The 14,235-nt window shown below is 39.8% G+C and overlaps 1 protein-coding gene and 1 pseudogene across 1 annotated transcript; one reads left to right on the top strand and one right to left on the bottom strand.

Annotated features, from left to right (window-relative positions):
• Window positions 1-5,949: 5,949 nt before the first annotated feature.
• Window positions 5,950-8,027, bottom strand: LOC122091875 (cation/calcium exchanger 1-like). The gene has a single exon (XM_042662098.1). It carries the CDS (start codon window positions 7,953-7,955, stop codon window positions 6,165-6,167), a length of 1,791 nt encoding a protein of 596 aa, XP_042518032.1. The 5' UTR covers window positions 7,956-8,027; the 3' UTR covers window positions 5,950-6,164.
• Window positions 8,028-12,910: 4,883 nt separating this feature from the next.
• LOC122091586 lies at window positions 12,911-13,509 on the top strand (annotated as a pseudogene).
• The last annotated feature ends 726 nt before the right edge of the window (window positions 13,510-14,235 follow it).

Here is a 14,235-nt window from a genome sequence, read left to right as displayed (position 1 = left end):
ATTGAACAAACAAATCAAAATAAAATATTTCTATTTATTGGAAGAGATGTATTGGATCGGAATACCCATCTATATTCACAGTGTGATGGAAATTTAGATATATGACTAGTCAATATCTAGTATTACATATACATGTCTTTTTTCCATATGTAAACCAATCATTCGCATCTTCTATTCAATTCATAGGTCACCTCCAATGGATTCACATCATATTCAAATCACTTGAAAACGATCAATGAGGTCCAGACAATCCCCACCGATGAATCAAATGGGGTCCATATATGTCTTGTTGACAAATCAAATGAGGGCATAGTGACCTTTGTGGCTCTCCTCATCAACGTATAAAACGAGGGCCAATCTCGCATGCTCACCAAACTATTATGTAAGACGAGGATCAAGTAGATTTCAGATCAGCTCCCCATACGTAAAGGCTTCGCACATGGTTTTGTGATGACACATGTTCTTTTGCTTCCACAAATGTTCCTCCATGCTGCCATTAAGAGTGCATGGAGGGTCATTTGTGGAAGCACAATGACATGTATCGTCACGAAATCGTACTTGAAGCCTTCATATTTGAAAGTGATTTGTTATTTTATCATTTTCAAAAGTTGTCATTGTACATCCATTTGAAATGACAGAATTTACCCTTGTTAAAAAAATATGTATGTCACACTAAAGGGACAACAAGATTTTTCCTGTTTTTTCCTACCTATTCCCTAATGATATCTTAATAATTAAGGTGACTTTTAGACATGGTTATTTAACTATATGTGAATTATTTTGTCTAACTGATCAAACAAAACCATAATAGAATTCTTGTCGATTCCACAAAATTGCTCTAACCAGAAACCTTAATACTGCATCGGAGTCATTTTAAGGGTGTGTTTGGTATGCATTCTAAGTTGAGAACACCTTTTTTTTTAAGGTAAATAGTTGAGAACACATTCAGAGGCAATAAAAATGCCGTTTGATATTCATTTTTTTTTCTCGAATTTCAAAATGTGTCGCAGCCCATTCTGAAATGAAATTTTTTTGCCTTCCACCTTTTCATTCACGTAAAACAAGTTACTTGTCACCTTTCACTTCTTCTTCTTCTTCTTCTTCTTAGTTCAAACAATTGTTTAGCTCTCTTCTCCAAAAGTTCAAAATCCTCAAAAAAGAGGAAACAAGCTCCTTGTACGAGCGAAATTTGTCTCACAACATTTGTCTTCTTATGCAACTTGGAACTTTACAGCTGTTGATATTGTATATATTTTTGTTTTCCAATTTCAGTATAGCAGTGTTCACTTGTCCTATTATCATATTTTGTTTTTTGGCAAGAACCTATTATCATGTAAAAGCAAGACTTGCTCCCCCCGATTTAATCCTATAACTTTTTTCAAGTTCCATACTGAGCCCACTGTCCCTGACATCGTTCAGCATTGTTTTTTTCAATTGATAATGCAATATTAGATGTTGCTGAGGCATTTTAAAATAAAAGATGCATTTTAACTAAACATGTAATCCAAATTAGGTTGTCAAATGGTGCAGTTTCTGTTATTTTGTTTGGTACTAAGTAATTCCGTTTACAATTTGATAAGATGAAATCAAAATTGCATTGGATATGAATAAGTTGAAATAAGAATCATTTTCATCCAGTTTTGGTCTTATCGGTTTCTAATCAGTTTTGTTGTCCAATTTATAACTGGTTAACATAAAGTCTATAGTGTCAGTTTTGGAAAATGATTTACAAATTCAATTTGTAATGTATTTAATTTGGTTCACATTCAATATATATGCGATTTGTAGTGCCCAAGAAATGTGGTTCAAATATCAAGGCTATTAATAAGAACATCAATTAACTTACAAACAAAAACTAACATTTGAGAGAGAGACAGAGAGGTTACCCCTTGGAACTTCCAAATTCAGCAGCCGGTAGGAAGTTGGGAGAGGGAGACACAGTAGAAGATTTACCTCCTTGGAACTCGAAGAGTTGAAGTAGAAATTGAAGTTAGAGGCTAGAAGTTAGGAGACACTAAGATTTGTAATTGTTATTGGTAAAGAATATAATTGTTATTGGTAAAAGATAAAGACGAAAATTAGATATGTTACTTTGTAACTTGTATCCATCAAAACACAAAATCAAATATAGAAGTAAACCCATAAAACACGATTGATTTTTCTTTTGGGTACTAACAACGGGTATCCAAGCCTTCGGCTTGACTAGTCAGGAGGCCCATGTTGACCCCACAACCACATGGATCGAGTCATATCGGCTTGAGTGAGAAGTAAAAATAGTCGAACCAAACTGAACCAAAAAAATGACCTACAAAATCAAAATCATATCGCTTTTTTATAGTGCGATTCAGTTTGATCATAAACGATCGATTCCAATTCTGATAAACGATTTTGGTTATATTTTAACACCCTTAATTCGAACTATCGGACTTTATGATCCTCTACTGAGGTCGAGTACAAGTCCCTTGCCGATGCCTTTGCAGAGCTTATTTGGTTGGAATCTCTATTTTAGGAGCTTGGTTTTCCACTTTGTGGTCCGCCGACTTTATGGTGTGATAATATTGGTGTTATCTATCTGATGAGGCCAAATATGTCCTCATCCTCAGCATGGCTGAAGCGTGTATGCTGAGTAGTCACCTCGGCCCCTCCAAAGGCCGAGTAGCCACCTCGGTCTCTCCATAGGCTAAACTGCCACCTCGATCTCTCCAGAGGCCGACCTGCCACCTCAGCCTCTCCTCATGCCGACCTGCCACCTTGGCCCCTTCTCGTGCCGAGCATCCCCTCCTCATGCCGACTTGCTATCTCGGCCCCTCCTTATGCCGACCTGCCACCTCGGCCCCTCCTCGTGTCGAGCATCCATCTCGGCCCCTCCTCATGCTGACTTGCTACCTCAACCCCTCCTCGTGTCAAACATCCACCTTGGCCCCTCCTCATGCCGACCTGCCACCTCGGCCTCTCCTCATGCTGATCTGCCACCTTGGCCCCTCCTCGTGCCGAGCATCCACCTCGGCCTCTCCTCATGCCGAGCATCCACCTTGGCCCCTCCTCATGCCGACCTGCCACCTTGGTCCCTCCTCATGCCGAGCAGCCACCTCGGCCCGACACAATCATGCAAGACGCTCAGAACGTACACACATTCACTCCTACATTCAAGGAACGTGATCCCGGGGGCAAGACTTTATCCACTACACGTAATCAGAGGCGTCCACCTCTCTCACGACTTGCACCTCCGAGATAAGAGAGGAATATTCCTGAAAGATGCCTTGAGATCTTGAATATTCCTGCAATCAAAGAGTTGTTCTCCTTAAGGACTCCACGCTTAGCAGGACTCTCCACAAACGTTCCTCTTTCTCCCTCCATCAGCAGCCTATAAATACCAAGATAAGCCTCCATCATGGAGAATCGATCACTTCTTTACTAAAAAATCTCTTGAGTATCTGCTGTGGAAAGATCTGACTTAGGCATCAGAGAGTCCCCCATCGGGTCAGCCCGGCTCTCTTCTGTCTTCTTTTCTGTGCAGATCCATTGGAGCATCAGGAGCTGCAAGGAAGATCGGTTGGTCAATTTTTACCGCATCACTATCTCTCCGCAAATCCTATTTTTCATGCACGTATGAAGCATCTCGAGATAGATTTTCACTTTGTGCGTGAATGGGTTGCTAACCATCAGCTCTTGGTTCAGTTCATTTCCACTACAGATCAACTTGTGGATGCTTTGACAAAATCCCTAACCACGGCTTGATTTCAGTTTCTCATTGACAAATTGAAGGTCCGGTCCCTTCCACCAACTTGAGGGGGTATATTGGACGTTACTCCTCTCCTTGGACGATACTCAAAGTCCAGCTAACTTCCCTAAGTATTAGGGACTCCTACTTGCACTCTAATTCTACCTCAACAAGATTGATATCACATGTGATTAGGTTTTCTTGTATAGGTTGACTTGAATTAAGAGTCAAGACATGCCTATATATATCCCATGTATTTCTCAGTTTTACAATCAATAAAAATCTAAGAACAATGTTCTCATTCTCGCTAAGAACGCTCTCTACATTCTAAAAATGGAAATACATATTCTTAGAATGGAAGTGCATATCAGAGACGTCCCTAATAACTCCAAACCTGAATCAAATTCATCCAATCAGTAAGGGTCAACTCCGCAAATCTTCACTTAGACCTTAAATCAAGCAAGGACATGCCACTTGGAAACCCAATAATAATGCTTGAAATCATTGAGTTTGATTCCAAACCATCATCACTGACATTATGTCACCAATGAAAGGTCAGTCATTGGTCCCCCACTCCACCATTACTTACAGAAAAGCTTCATGCACCACACACAAGACAGGAGAGAGCCTGCCATATTACTGTCGTATGCCAAGAACCCAAGATGTCTACTTGGATGGTTGGATGGATTTTTCCCATGATTACAGAAAAATCCAAATAGACATTCATTAACAAAATCCAACCAACCTCTTCCCCATCTCAATTCTCATATCTGCATTAAATTTGAGCTGGCGACCTTTTAAAATGAGTGGTGACGAAGACTAAACAAGTAGTACTGCTAAGGGATGGACCCAATAGGGAATGGGGTGTGGGGGAACCAAACATTATCATTGAGATTGAGAGGTCCATGCATGTAGCCATAGTTAGTTCAGCTTATTAAGTTCATCCAATGTTCTTCACTGGGTTCTGTAGAATTTCATGTGTCATGGAAACTGTATGACGTTTTGTTGGATTCAACTATGGGGACGAATTGGTGACTTAGCCAGTTAAGAAGAGAAAGATTTGGTGTGAGAAGCGAAGCATATGGAGTTACAATTCTGTATCAATCATATAAGGGTTTGATCTCACATTAGTCATGAAAAGGATTTGATGTGGGTTAATATGGTCTTGAGTTCCCTCATCTTGTAAGTCAGTTTATGTGGTTAAGTTCTCCCAAGGTTCATATCAGTAATATCAGAGCAGTCAATCCTCGGCCCAACTCTCACGCGACCACCGGACAAAAACCCTGGAGCAGAGTGGAGCCCCTTCGAAAGGGCTTCCTAATCCAAAGTTTCAAAGTTTTAGTAAAAGTATCAAAATGCCATCAAATGGAGATGAATATAAAATACAAAATGTATTTTCCAATTTTAGCTACTTTATTCATTTTAAGCTGAAATCATTCTAATGCAATGCCTACTTAGTCCTCTATCACATGAATCAACTCGTGTAAGGTCATGTGGCAAATAGTGAAGCGTTAAAAGTTCACTAGGCATGGTGACGGGAAAGAAAACCCTTATTACTATGAATTTACAAATATATATATATATATATATATATATTTTTTTTTTAATCCCACCCCAGTTGAATCCTTTCCACAGGACTCTCCCCCTTTCCCCTACATTCCCCCTTATGAACCCATCTATCTTAATCTGTGTGGGGGTCACGAATACTAGGACCAAATTGTATCTTTTCCAATTGATATTGTGTCTCACTAAGAGCTGATTATACAATGACATGAAATACCATTAATGCAAACACTCAGGGGCTGTCTCATGGGCTTGAAGCTGACTAAGGATGCTGGGTGGGTAATTGGAGATACATGGGGTGGCTATGAGTAGCTCGATTACTAATTTCTGATTATAGAGTACCACATTGCGGCCTTTGAACATATTTCTTCGTTTTTTAAGAACTACATAATGTTTTTCCTACCATTACCTTTTGTCTCAGGCCCACTAACGATGTACTACTAATGCAAACAATAGCGTATCAGGAAATAGAAAAACAAACCCATTTTGTTAATCTGAACTCTTACAATGATGTACTTTCCCTTCTTTCTTAATTGAAATTTTTTGTTGTCTACAAAAAAAAAATAATAATAATAAATAAAAGAAAAAATCCATTTTTTTCATGGCCTTAGCTTTGGATCTTGATGATGTTGGCTTATCAGCTCTGGTTAAAGTCCATGTTGCAGTTCAGGTTAAGAATTTTCATTTTTGAGAAACATATATATTACTGATAAAAGTAGGATAGACATCCCTTCAAAATAGGTTACAATTTCAGAGTGTCCTACCTTGTAATTGAGAATGGGTAGACATGAAGATTACAAATTCCCACCCACCCCCCACATCCCAAAAAAAAATATATATATCTATATATATATATGTGAAGTATATATGCTTCATCCCTCTAGGGAACAATGGAAGAAGCAGAGCCATGAAGTTGAAGTAGTCCAGTTTCCCTGGCCAGCCTAAGAGAAAGGAAGCAGATGTATAAGACCAATAGCCCTGCACCCAAAGTCCTATCTATTCTCATCCTTTTGTTTGGAAGGACAGCTAGGGCCCAAAGCAGGCCACACATCAGAAACCCAAGAGTCTCGTAAAGAGAAGAGTCCCTGGGGATGATAAAGGAAGATGGGTATGCATGCCAGGCTGAGAAAACAAATGACAAGCCCAAGCCCATTAATGTGTTAAAGATGGGCCCCGCGTAACAGCCTGATATCGCTACCTGGACTCCATCTGGCCCACCATTCACTGCCAGTGCAATATCAGCAATCAAGTCCCCTAATGAGTTGCCCCAGGCAAGCACAGTCAGCCCTAGAATTGAAGGATTGATCCTAAATACATGGCCAATTGAAACTAACAAAGCAACCAGTTCCTCAGCTATGACATAAGTCCAAGTGACACTCATCAAAAATCCTCCAACAAGCCAAGGAAGTAAGTATTTCTTTGGTGGGTTGGAATTGTCAGTAGTCACATATGCAAGGACCCCAAAAGTAATTCCTGCCAAACCACCAATAATATAGATCAATAGGCCTGTTTTGGGACCACTACTGTCTCCTCCTTGAGAGTTCCAAAGAGCTGTCAATAGAAGTGGTGCCAATGTAACTGATATCACTGCATATGGCTTAGACCATCTTTCCTCAGAAACCACAGGTATTGTCAATCTCCTTGGTAAGTAAAGAGGAAGATCCAGAATCAACAGAAACAAGCCAAAGTAGTAACAAGTTGGTGAAACAAGATTATCTCCGTCTACAAGAATACCATCTTTTCCATTTGGAATGAGAATTTCTTCATCAACATAAGCCACCAATGGCACTCCCAAATCATTGAATCCCTCAGTTTCATGTGCAAGTAAGCTCCTTGTAGAGGGCAATATAGGAGACCTGGGAAAGAGATTGCAGAAATGTGTGGTTGCTACAAAAAGCACATACACAAAGTATAAAGAAACAAAAGTTATTGCACCCCACAGGTTAATTCTCCCAATAAGCAAGATCAGAAGGAGAGAAGAAAGAACTAGAAGGAAGAAAACAGTGTCTCTTATGAAGCTAGACTTATCAATGGATATCTTATGAGGACCAACTAAAATGCTTATGATACCAGCAACAATGCTAGATACAAAGAAGGCCCCTCCCAAGATGCTATTCAGGCCGACTTCACCGGCTCCGGTACCCACAAAAGAGACAATACTAGAGAATACATCTGGGGCACCATTGCCAAGAGAAAGGAGAGTGGCACCGGCTATCGCCGGAGAAAGTTTCAGGACTATTGATAGTCTGTCCAGGGAGGAACAGAAATAATCGGCTGTTGTGTTACCTAACAGGTAGAATAGCACTATGAACCAGAGGACAAGGACAGTGTAACCCAATATTGGGTATCTGCCACAATTGCAGTAGAAGAGCTGGAGATAGTCTATGTAGCCTTCAGGCTGGCACCCCTTTTCAGATCTCAGGTATGCACACTTAGCTTTGTAATCATGGTACCTGTGGAGGTTGCTGCAGCCTGCATCTTGGTCAGTTGATTCATACAGGATCTTGAATGAGGTTATGTTGCTACTGGATTGTTTGAACTGATTGAGCTGGAAATGAGAATCAGAGGGATAAAATTGGGATGCGAGGTAGAAAGAAAGGAGGAGAAGGAAGGATATGTTGAGGAAGAGATAGAACTCTTTGCCATGGAATAGGGAGGCCAATCGTGCCATCCACAAATGATAATGAGGAAGAAAGAAATGTTGAGGTAAAGAAATGTGAAGAAAAATATTGTTTTTTGAGTGTGGAATGAGGGAGGTTTTATATGAAGGAAAATCATGTTGTACCCGAAAATGGGTTGAAAAGTACTTGTAACCTCTTTTTATGGGAAAATGATTCCTACCAGGCTGCGTGGCACCTATGCCCAGCCAAAGGGGGGGTGAAATGATGCACGCCTGTGAAATGCGATCACACCTTTGTTGATGCCCCTACATATTGTCATTGACCCTTGTACTAGTACAGGGGCCAGGCAGCCTAGCAAAAATCCGCTGCCCTCTTTTTATGTGAAAAAGAAGCATGAAAGATAGCATGGGGTAGGGGCATGAGATGACCACCCCACCCCCATAAAAGGTGGACATCCAGTCCCTATTGATGCTTCCATGCACTCTACCATAGGCCCTTGTACTGTCGTAGGGGTCATGTTGTCTTTCAGGGAACCTTCTCTCTCTTTTTATTTACTAGGGTTCCCCACTCCACGATCCGCTTTACTCCGCCCAAGTGCTTGCTGGATTTACGCCCTAGCTTATCGTAAACCGAAAAAGCAATGGCTAGCTAATCGTGGACCAAAGAAGCAACGATTGATCTAATTATAGGCCACTCTCTCTCAATGATCGAGCGAATTGTAGACCAAAGAAGCAACGATTGAGCTGATCATAGACCACTCTCTCCCATTGATCGAGCAGATCATAGAGCACTGTTGTGCATTAGCATGCTTTGACACAAGAGCTCACTTATAGGTTGTGCATACCCTACTCAAATAGGGGTTTTAGTTATAGTGGGGCATTTGATTCTTGGCCTTGCCGTATCTTGTTGAGAATGAATAAGAAGACTGGAGTAGTATCTTCATTAGCCGGAAGGAATTAGTCTCCATTAGTGTCATTCAAAGAATGAACAAGAAAAGGGTTACCATATAGGTAAGATAGATAGATAAGGTCCAATGGCTAAAGCTCTGCCAGCTGCTTGTAGAATGGCAGTCACCAAGTTATTTATGGGTGGGGTGTAGAGTTTTGCTTTCCCACTAGTGGTAACAAAGTTCTTAGTAGTTAGCAAGGGGGAAGGAAGATCTCCACTCATTCATTCAGTGACTGTGGTGAGGCACGACCCACAACAAATGAAGGGGGAAAGATTGCTTGCTATAACCTTATTTTAGTACACTAGGCTTCGTAGTAAGCTATTTAAGTATGCTACTTTCTTCGCTCATTAGAAGAGTACACAAGCTAGCTAGCTCAGTGTCAGTAGATGGGAAGAAAACAAACATGGTTACTCTTTTAGGAATACTCATTCAGTCACTTCACTCACTACTCGCTTGCTTGTTTGGTCACTTGCTCATGAACTCGCTGCTTCATAAAAAGCGACTAGTCGCCTCCTTTCCTCTGCCGAAAGATGCTTAGCCAGAAGCAATAAAGAAGGAGGAACTAGGGAAAGCAGATGACTACATAAAAAGAAAGCAGCTGTAGAAGCTTTCTTTGCCCCATGCTTTACCAAGATTGTTATAAACTGACAAAGTAATGTCATTCTCCAAGAATTATAGCTATGCTAATTGTATTAGTTCCCTTCAATCAAATCAATAAGCCTTTTGATTGACGAGCAAGCAAACCTGCCTTCTGAGAACTCATTGAGCGGGGGCCTCAGCCCAAGAAGGGGAGAGTGGCAGAGTGGTCAAAAGCGACAAACTGTAAATCTATTGAAAGTTTTCTATGTAAGTTCAAATCATACCTCTCCCATTTGTTACAGACTTTAGAAGAGAAAGGAGACATTCGCCAACGTAAGAAGGTCGCCGAGTGAAGCTCGTTCTTTTTTTTTTTTTTTTTTAGTCGTGTCGTGAAGTGAAATTGTATCATACGTTAGTTAGAGAGATTGGTTTATTACTACGATCTATAGACACCCCATCTATATCCAATCCCAATAAGAATAGAAGTGAGTCGCTTCCGGCTTGGCTTGTAGTCGTAGTCTTTGAGCATTAAGTAGTCATCAGCTTTCCTACATGCACACAGCTACCAGAATGTATCCTTAGTTCTGGAAGAAGCCAACCCGACACATATGATAGTTGAAGGAAGCACCCCCCCAACACAAGTTTGATCAAGGATTGGAGAGAAGAGGTGGAAGAAAAGGCTCGGGATGGATTGTTGAGCCTTTGCGTGAGCTGTATATGGTGATAATGAGGGGTTCGCTTCTATACCTGTGGTGTGGTGGTTGGGCCTACCCACCTTATTTTTTTTATGAGTTGTGGGTCTACTAGAGCTACCCACTTTGATCAATTAGCCAAGAATTTAACCGGATTCGAAATCACTAGTGCTCAATCTAATGGTATTTTTATAGGGATTCTATCTATCATTATAGGATTCCTATTCAATATCAATTTCTTTATGGGTGGCTGAAGGTCGGACCGCCGCCTATAGGTGGTGGGGTCGGGTGGGCGATACTGCTCAATTGTAGCCAATCTTCCTAACTGTGCACAGGCCAAGCTTAGAGTGCACGAAACTCATCACTACCTCGTAAGGGCTTTCAGACCGTAGCATATCACAAAAGTACTACCCACCCTAGAGTGTTATCACACAGTTGCTCGCCTAGAAGAGCCACTCGCTATGTAATATTGTCACATAAGATAAGCGCATCACCTGTCTTCTGGCCAAGCAAATCGAAGTTATCTTCCTGTCAACTACTCACCCAATTAAGTGTAAAAAACACAGTGGAATCACACAACACATGCTACTAGTGTACTTCCTACCCACTATAAAAGAAAGAAGAGCAATAAAGTTAATGTTTAGTTCAAATTTTACCGTTTGCCACATGAGAGTTGATTACCCAAAAATCCCTAAAGACAAAAAAAAAAAAAAAAAAAAAAAAAAAAAAAAAAAAAAAAAAAAAAAAAAAAAAAAAAAACAAAAAACAAAAGAAAAGAAGAAGAATTTTTGGTAATAAAAACTATAGGGTGTTGTATTGGCGAGATCCAATGGCAAACAACTACCCAAAAGAAAAATCGCCTGGAATTCCGAGGACCTTTAGTACCATACCTTTCTCCTAAATCAGCAGCTTTCACGCCAAGCAAGAAAGCCCTTGTCCCTTTCCTTTCTCCATTCAGCCTCCTTCTTTGCTTTGTTCCAATCTAAGGCAAAGATAAAGTGATTTTGTATGCTAACTTTAACTACTTTACAAAAGGGAATGAATAACTTTTCGTTACCGAGATTCAACCAGCATCATGACGTAATCAAAAGGAAGGAGTGACGCTTTGGTTACTGGTGAACTCTTCCAAAGGCAATCCTCTCGAGTTTCTGGTTGTTTTCATTATTGGAGTAGCTTTTTCGTTGCCCTAATCCCTATAAGCAAATTAAAGTCACTACTAGCCCTACTAAAGTAACAAAGTTGCATTCCTCTCAGTGACTAAGAAATTGGTTTGTAACTAATGGAAGTAGGGTTCCTATTAACTAAAATTTGGTTCCTCAATTTTCTTTAGAAGAAAGTAGCTATGAAGCCCCTACTACTTTTTTTGATTCAAAAGGCGAATAGCCCCCCAACTAGTTGTATGGGTTGGAGTGCTTGTGGTAAGCTACCTTGGATATGAGGAATTCTAAAATAAGAAAAAGGTAAAGTCTAGTATTTAACAAAGATCTTTCGGTCAATAGATAGGAATAAGTGTTAGATATAGGGTATCAATAGATAGCTTCTCTTTTTCTCTCATTTTTTTGTTAGAGAGAGTAGATATAACGATAACGTTCAAGAATCTTTTGGGAGAAGATAAAGAATACATAGACATCTAAGGGGATTTCTATTCTATTCCTCTGTAGTTTATAGGGGAAAAAATAATATCTCATTCATCTATCCCTCGTCTATCTATACATTGATTATATCTATAAATCAAGTCAAAAGAATTTAGTTTGTTTTTTGGTTCTCCGAAGCCGTCAATAGATTGAATCATTTTTGCCAACGAAATAAACATGGAGCCATTCCAAATGCTTCTCTAATCCAAAAGTTACCACGAAAGAATCAATAAGATGCCTCCTTCTGTCATTTCTTACTATAATAATCTTCCCCTCTATCGTTGGTCTGGTAGCAGCGGGCGCAGATAAAGAAACCTAAGAGAAAATGCTCTTATCTTATGTCATTTTCTTCAGTGCAACACAGGAAAGCGCCCTCTTTTTGTCATCCTTGTAGCTTTCCAAAGGCTTTTTTCATATTGAATGAATGGCGTAGCTAAGACCTTTCAAATCATATTTGAGCCTATGTGAAAACCAAACCCACCCATAGCAAAGAATGTTCGCCAAGTTCAGATAAGATGAATGCTTTTCCCAACCACTAAAGGAAAGACTCAAAGAAGGGCCCTTGATCAAGGAAAATACTTTCATAGATTGAAATTGTATTTGTTTTTCATAAAAAATGAAGAATGTTGAGAATGACCTACATATGTGTTATCTTAAGGGAACATACTTTTTCAATAGCGGTGGTATGATTGTCGGGCCATTTGGGCTTTAAATATCCTTTTTAATAAAGAATTCCAAATTGGCACGGGAAACTATTGGCAACAACAGAAAGGAAGGGATCTATGAAGGTGTTGTTGCACCCGTCAACTGAGCAGTAGATTTGATATCTACTAAAAAGAGAGACTCCACTTCACATAATCATGCCTCGGCTATATAGGCAGAGCATGTGCAATGTCCAAGAGTGGACACTCTTGGACTTTTTTGGATATATAATCTAAGTCGAGAGTGGAGTTATGGAAACATCCGTTTGATGGAAAACAACTTTCAGGTTCCACTCAGAGAGCACTTTTTTCGTTGAGAATTCCTCATTCCCTTTTGTGTGAAGTCCCCAACAATGAATTACCAACTTATGACGTCCTATCTATTTCATCTATTGAGCCCCAAAGAAAACCCCTTCACCTTCAGAATCCATATTTCTTTTGCCTCTATACATGCAAGCACCTAATATCCATGAGGGTTCACCCAACTCGGTTACAACATTCCTTTCTATTATGCTTAAAAATCTATTTCTGCAAATATGTCACTTGTTTCTATTTATGGTTACTATGGAGCTATCTTCTTTTCTGCAACATTACTTCTATAATCTTGGGGGTACTGGCTGTTGTGGCCCAAACGAAAGTTAAAAACCTCTAGATAATAGTTCGATTGGATATGTAGGTTATATTTGTACTGGTTTCTCATGTGGAACTCTAGAAGGAATTCAATCACTACTAATTCGCATCTTTGTTTATGCATCAATGACGATGGATACATTCGCCATAGTTTCAGTATTACAACAAATATGTGTCAAATATAACAAATTTGGGCTCTAAAATGAATCCCATTTCGGCATTACTTTTTCCATTATTATATTCTCATGCATAGGAATACCCCCGTTAGCCAGATTTTGTAGGAAATTATTTGTTCTTCGCCACTTGGTTGTGATGCTTACTTCCTAGTCCCAGTGGGAGTAGTGACTAGTGTTAGTCAACTCTCACTAGCTAACACAATGGATCAATGCAAGGGAGAAACTCTGAGAAGCCTAAGCTAGCTATCAACTGTCGTACCCCCATCGGAGTGATGTCTTCTTATCGAGATGAACATAAATGGTTAAGGCTTACAATGAGATCATGTGCCCTAATCCTAGGCTATTATTATGTGTTATGATCCTTCTAATGAGAGCTTGTGACCATCGCAGTGACCGTAGTGTGCTTAATTGATAGTCTCTCTACCTTCTTGATTGTTGCATCACAAGTTCACACGACAAGCCACATTGTATACTAAAGCTAGGATGATGAATGCCAAACAATTGAATTGGACTCTTTTAGAGCTTGTAATGTGTACCTAAGGGCTAGATACAAAGAGGCATTCACTTCCCTTTCTTTTGAGACAAATGCATGTGAAAAACCATGATATGATAGAAATGAGACAATTCCTAGCTAAAAATGATAATGATTGCTAGCTCTATAAAGGAGAGTCAAACTAAACACAAAGCCAATCAGGATAAAAAAAAAACACTCTATATATCGGATTTAAATTGATGACTAACGCACTCTACTCGTTACCACTTGACAACGAAGCCAAGAGCAAAAGGAGGGACTTGAACCCTCAACCTCAACCTTAGCAAGGCTATGCTCTACCATTAAGTTATTTTCATCAACTCCGATAGTGGCAAAGCACTACTAAGAAATTCATGTATCACTTGATACGAACGACTTTTATTTTCCACCAGATAAGACTAAAGATCTCCAGTCGAGTACTTCGCCCAATAGGTGAC

The sequence above is a fragment of the Macadamia integrifolia genome, chromosome 10 (genome assembly GCF_013358625.1).
Source record: "Macadamia integrifolia cultivar HAES 741 chromosome 10, SCU_Mint_v3, whole genome shotgun sequence".
Classification (NCBI taxonomy): Eukaryota; Viridiplantae; Streptophyta; class Magnoliopsida; order Proteales; family Proteaceae; genus Macadamia; species Macadamia integrifolia.
Note: the sequence above shows the minus strand (reverse complement) of the source record. Positions and strands in the feature narration are given on the sequence as shown.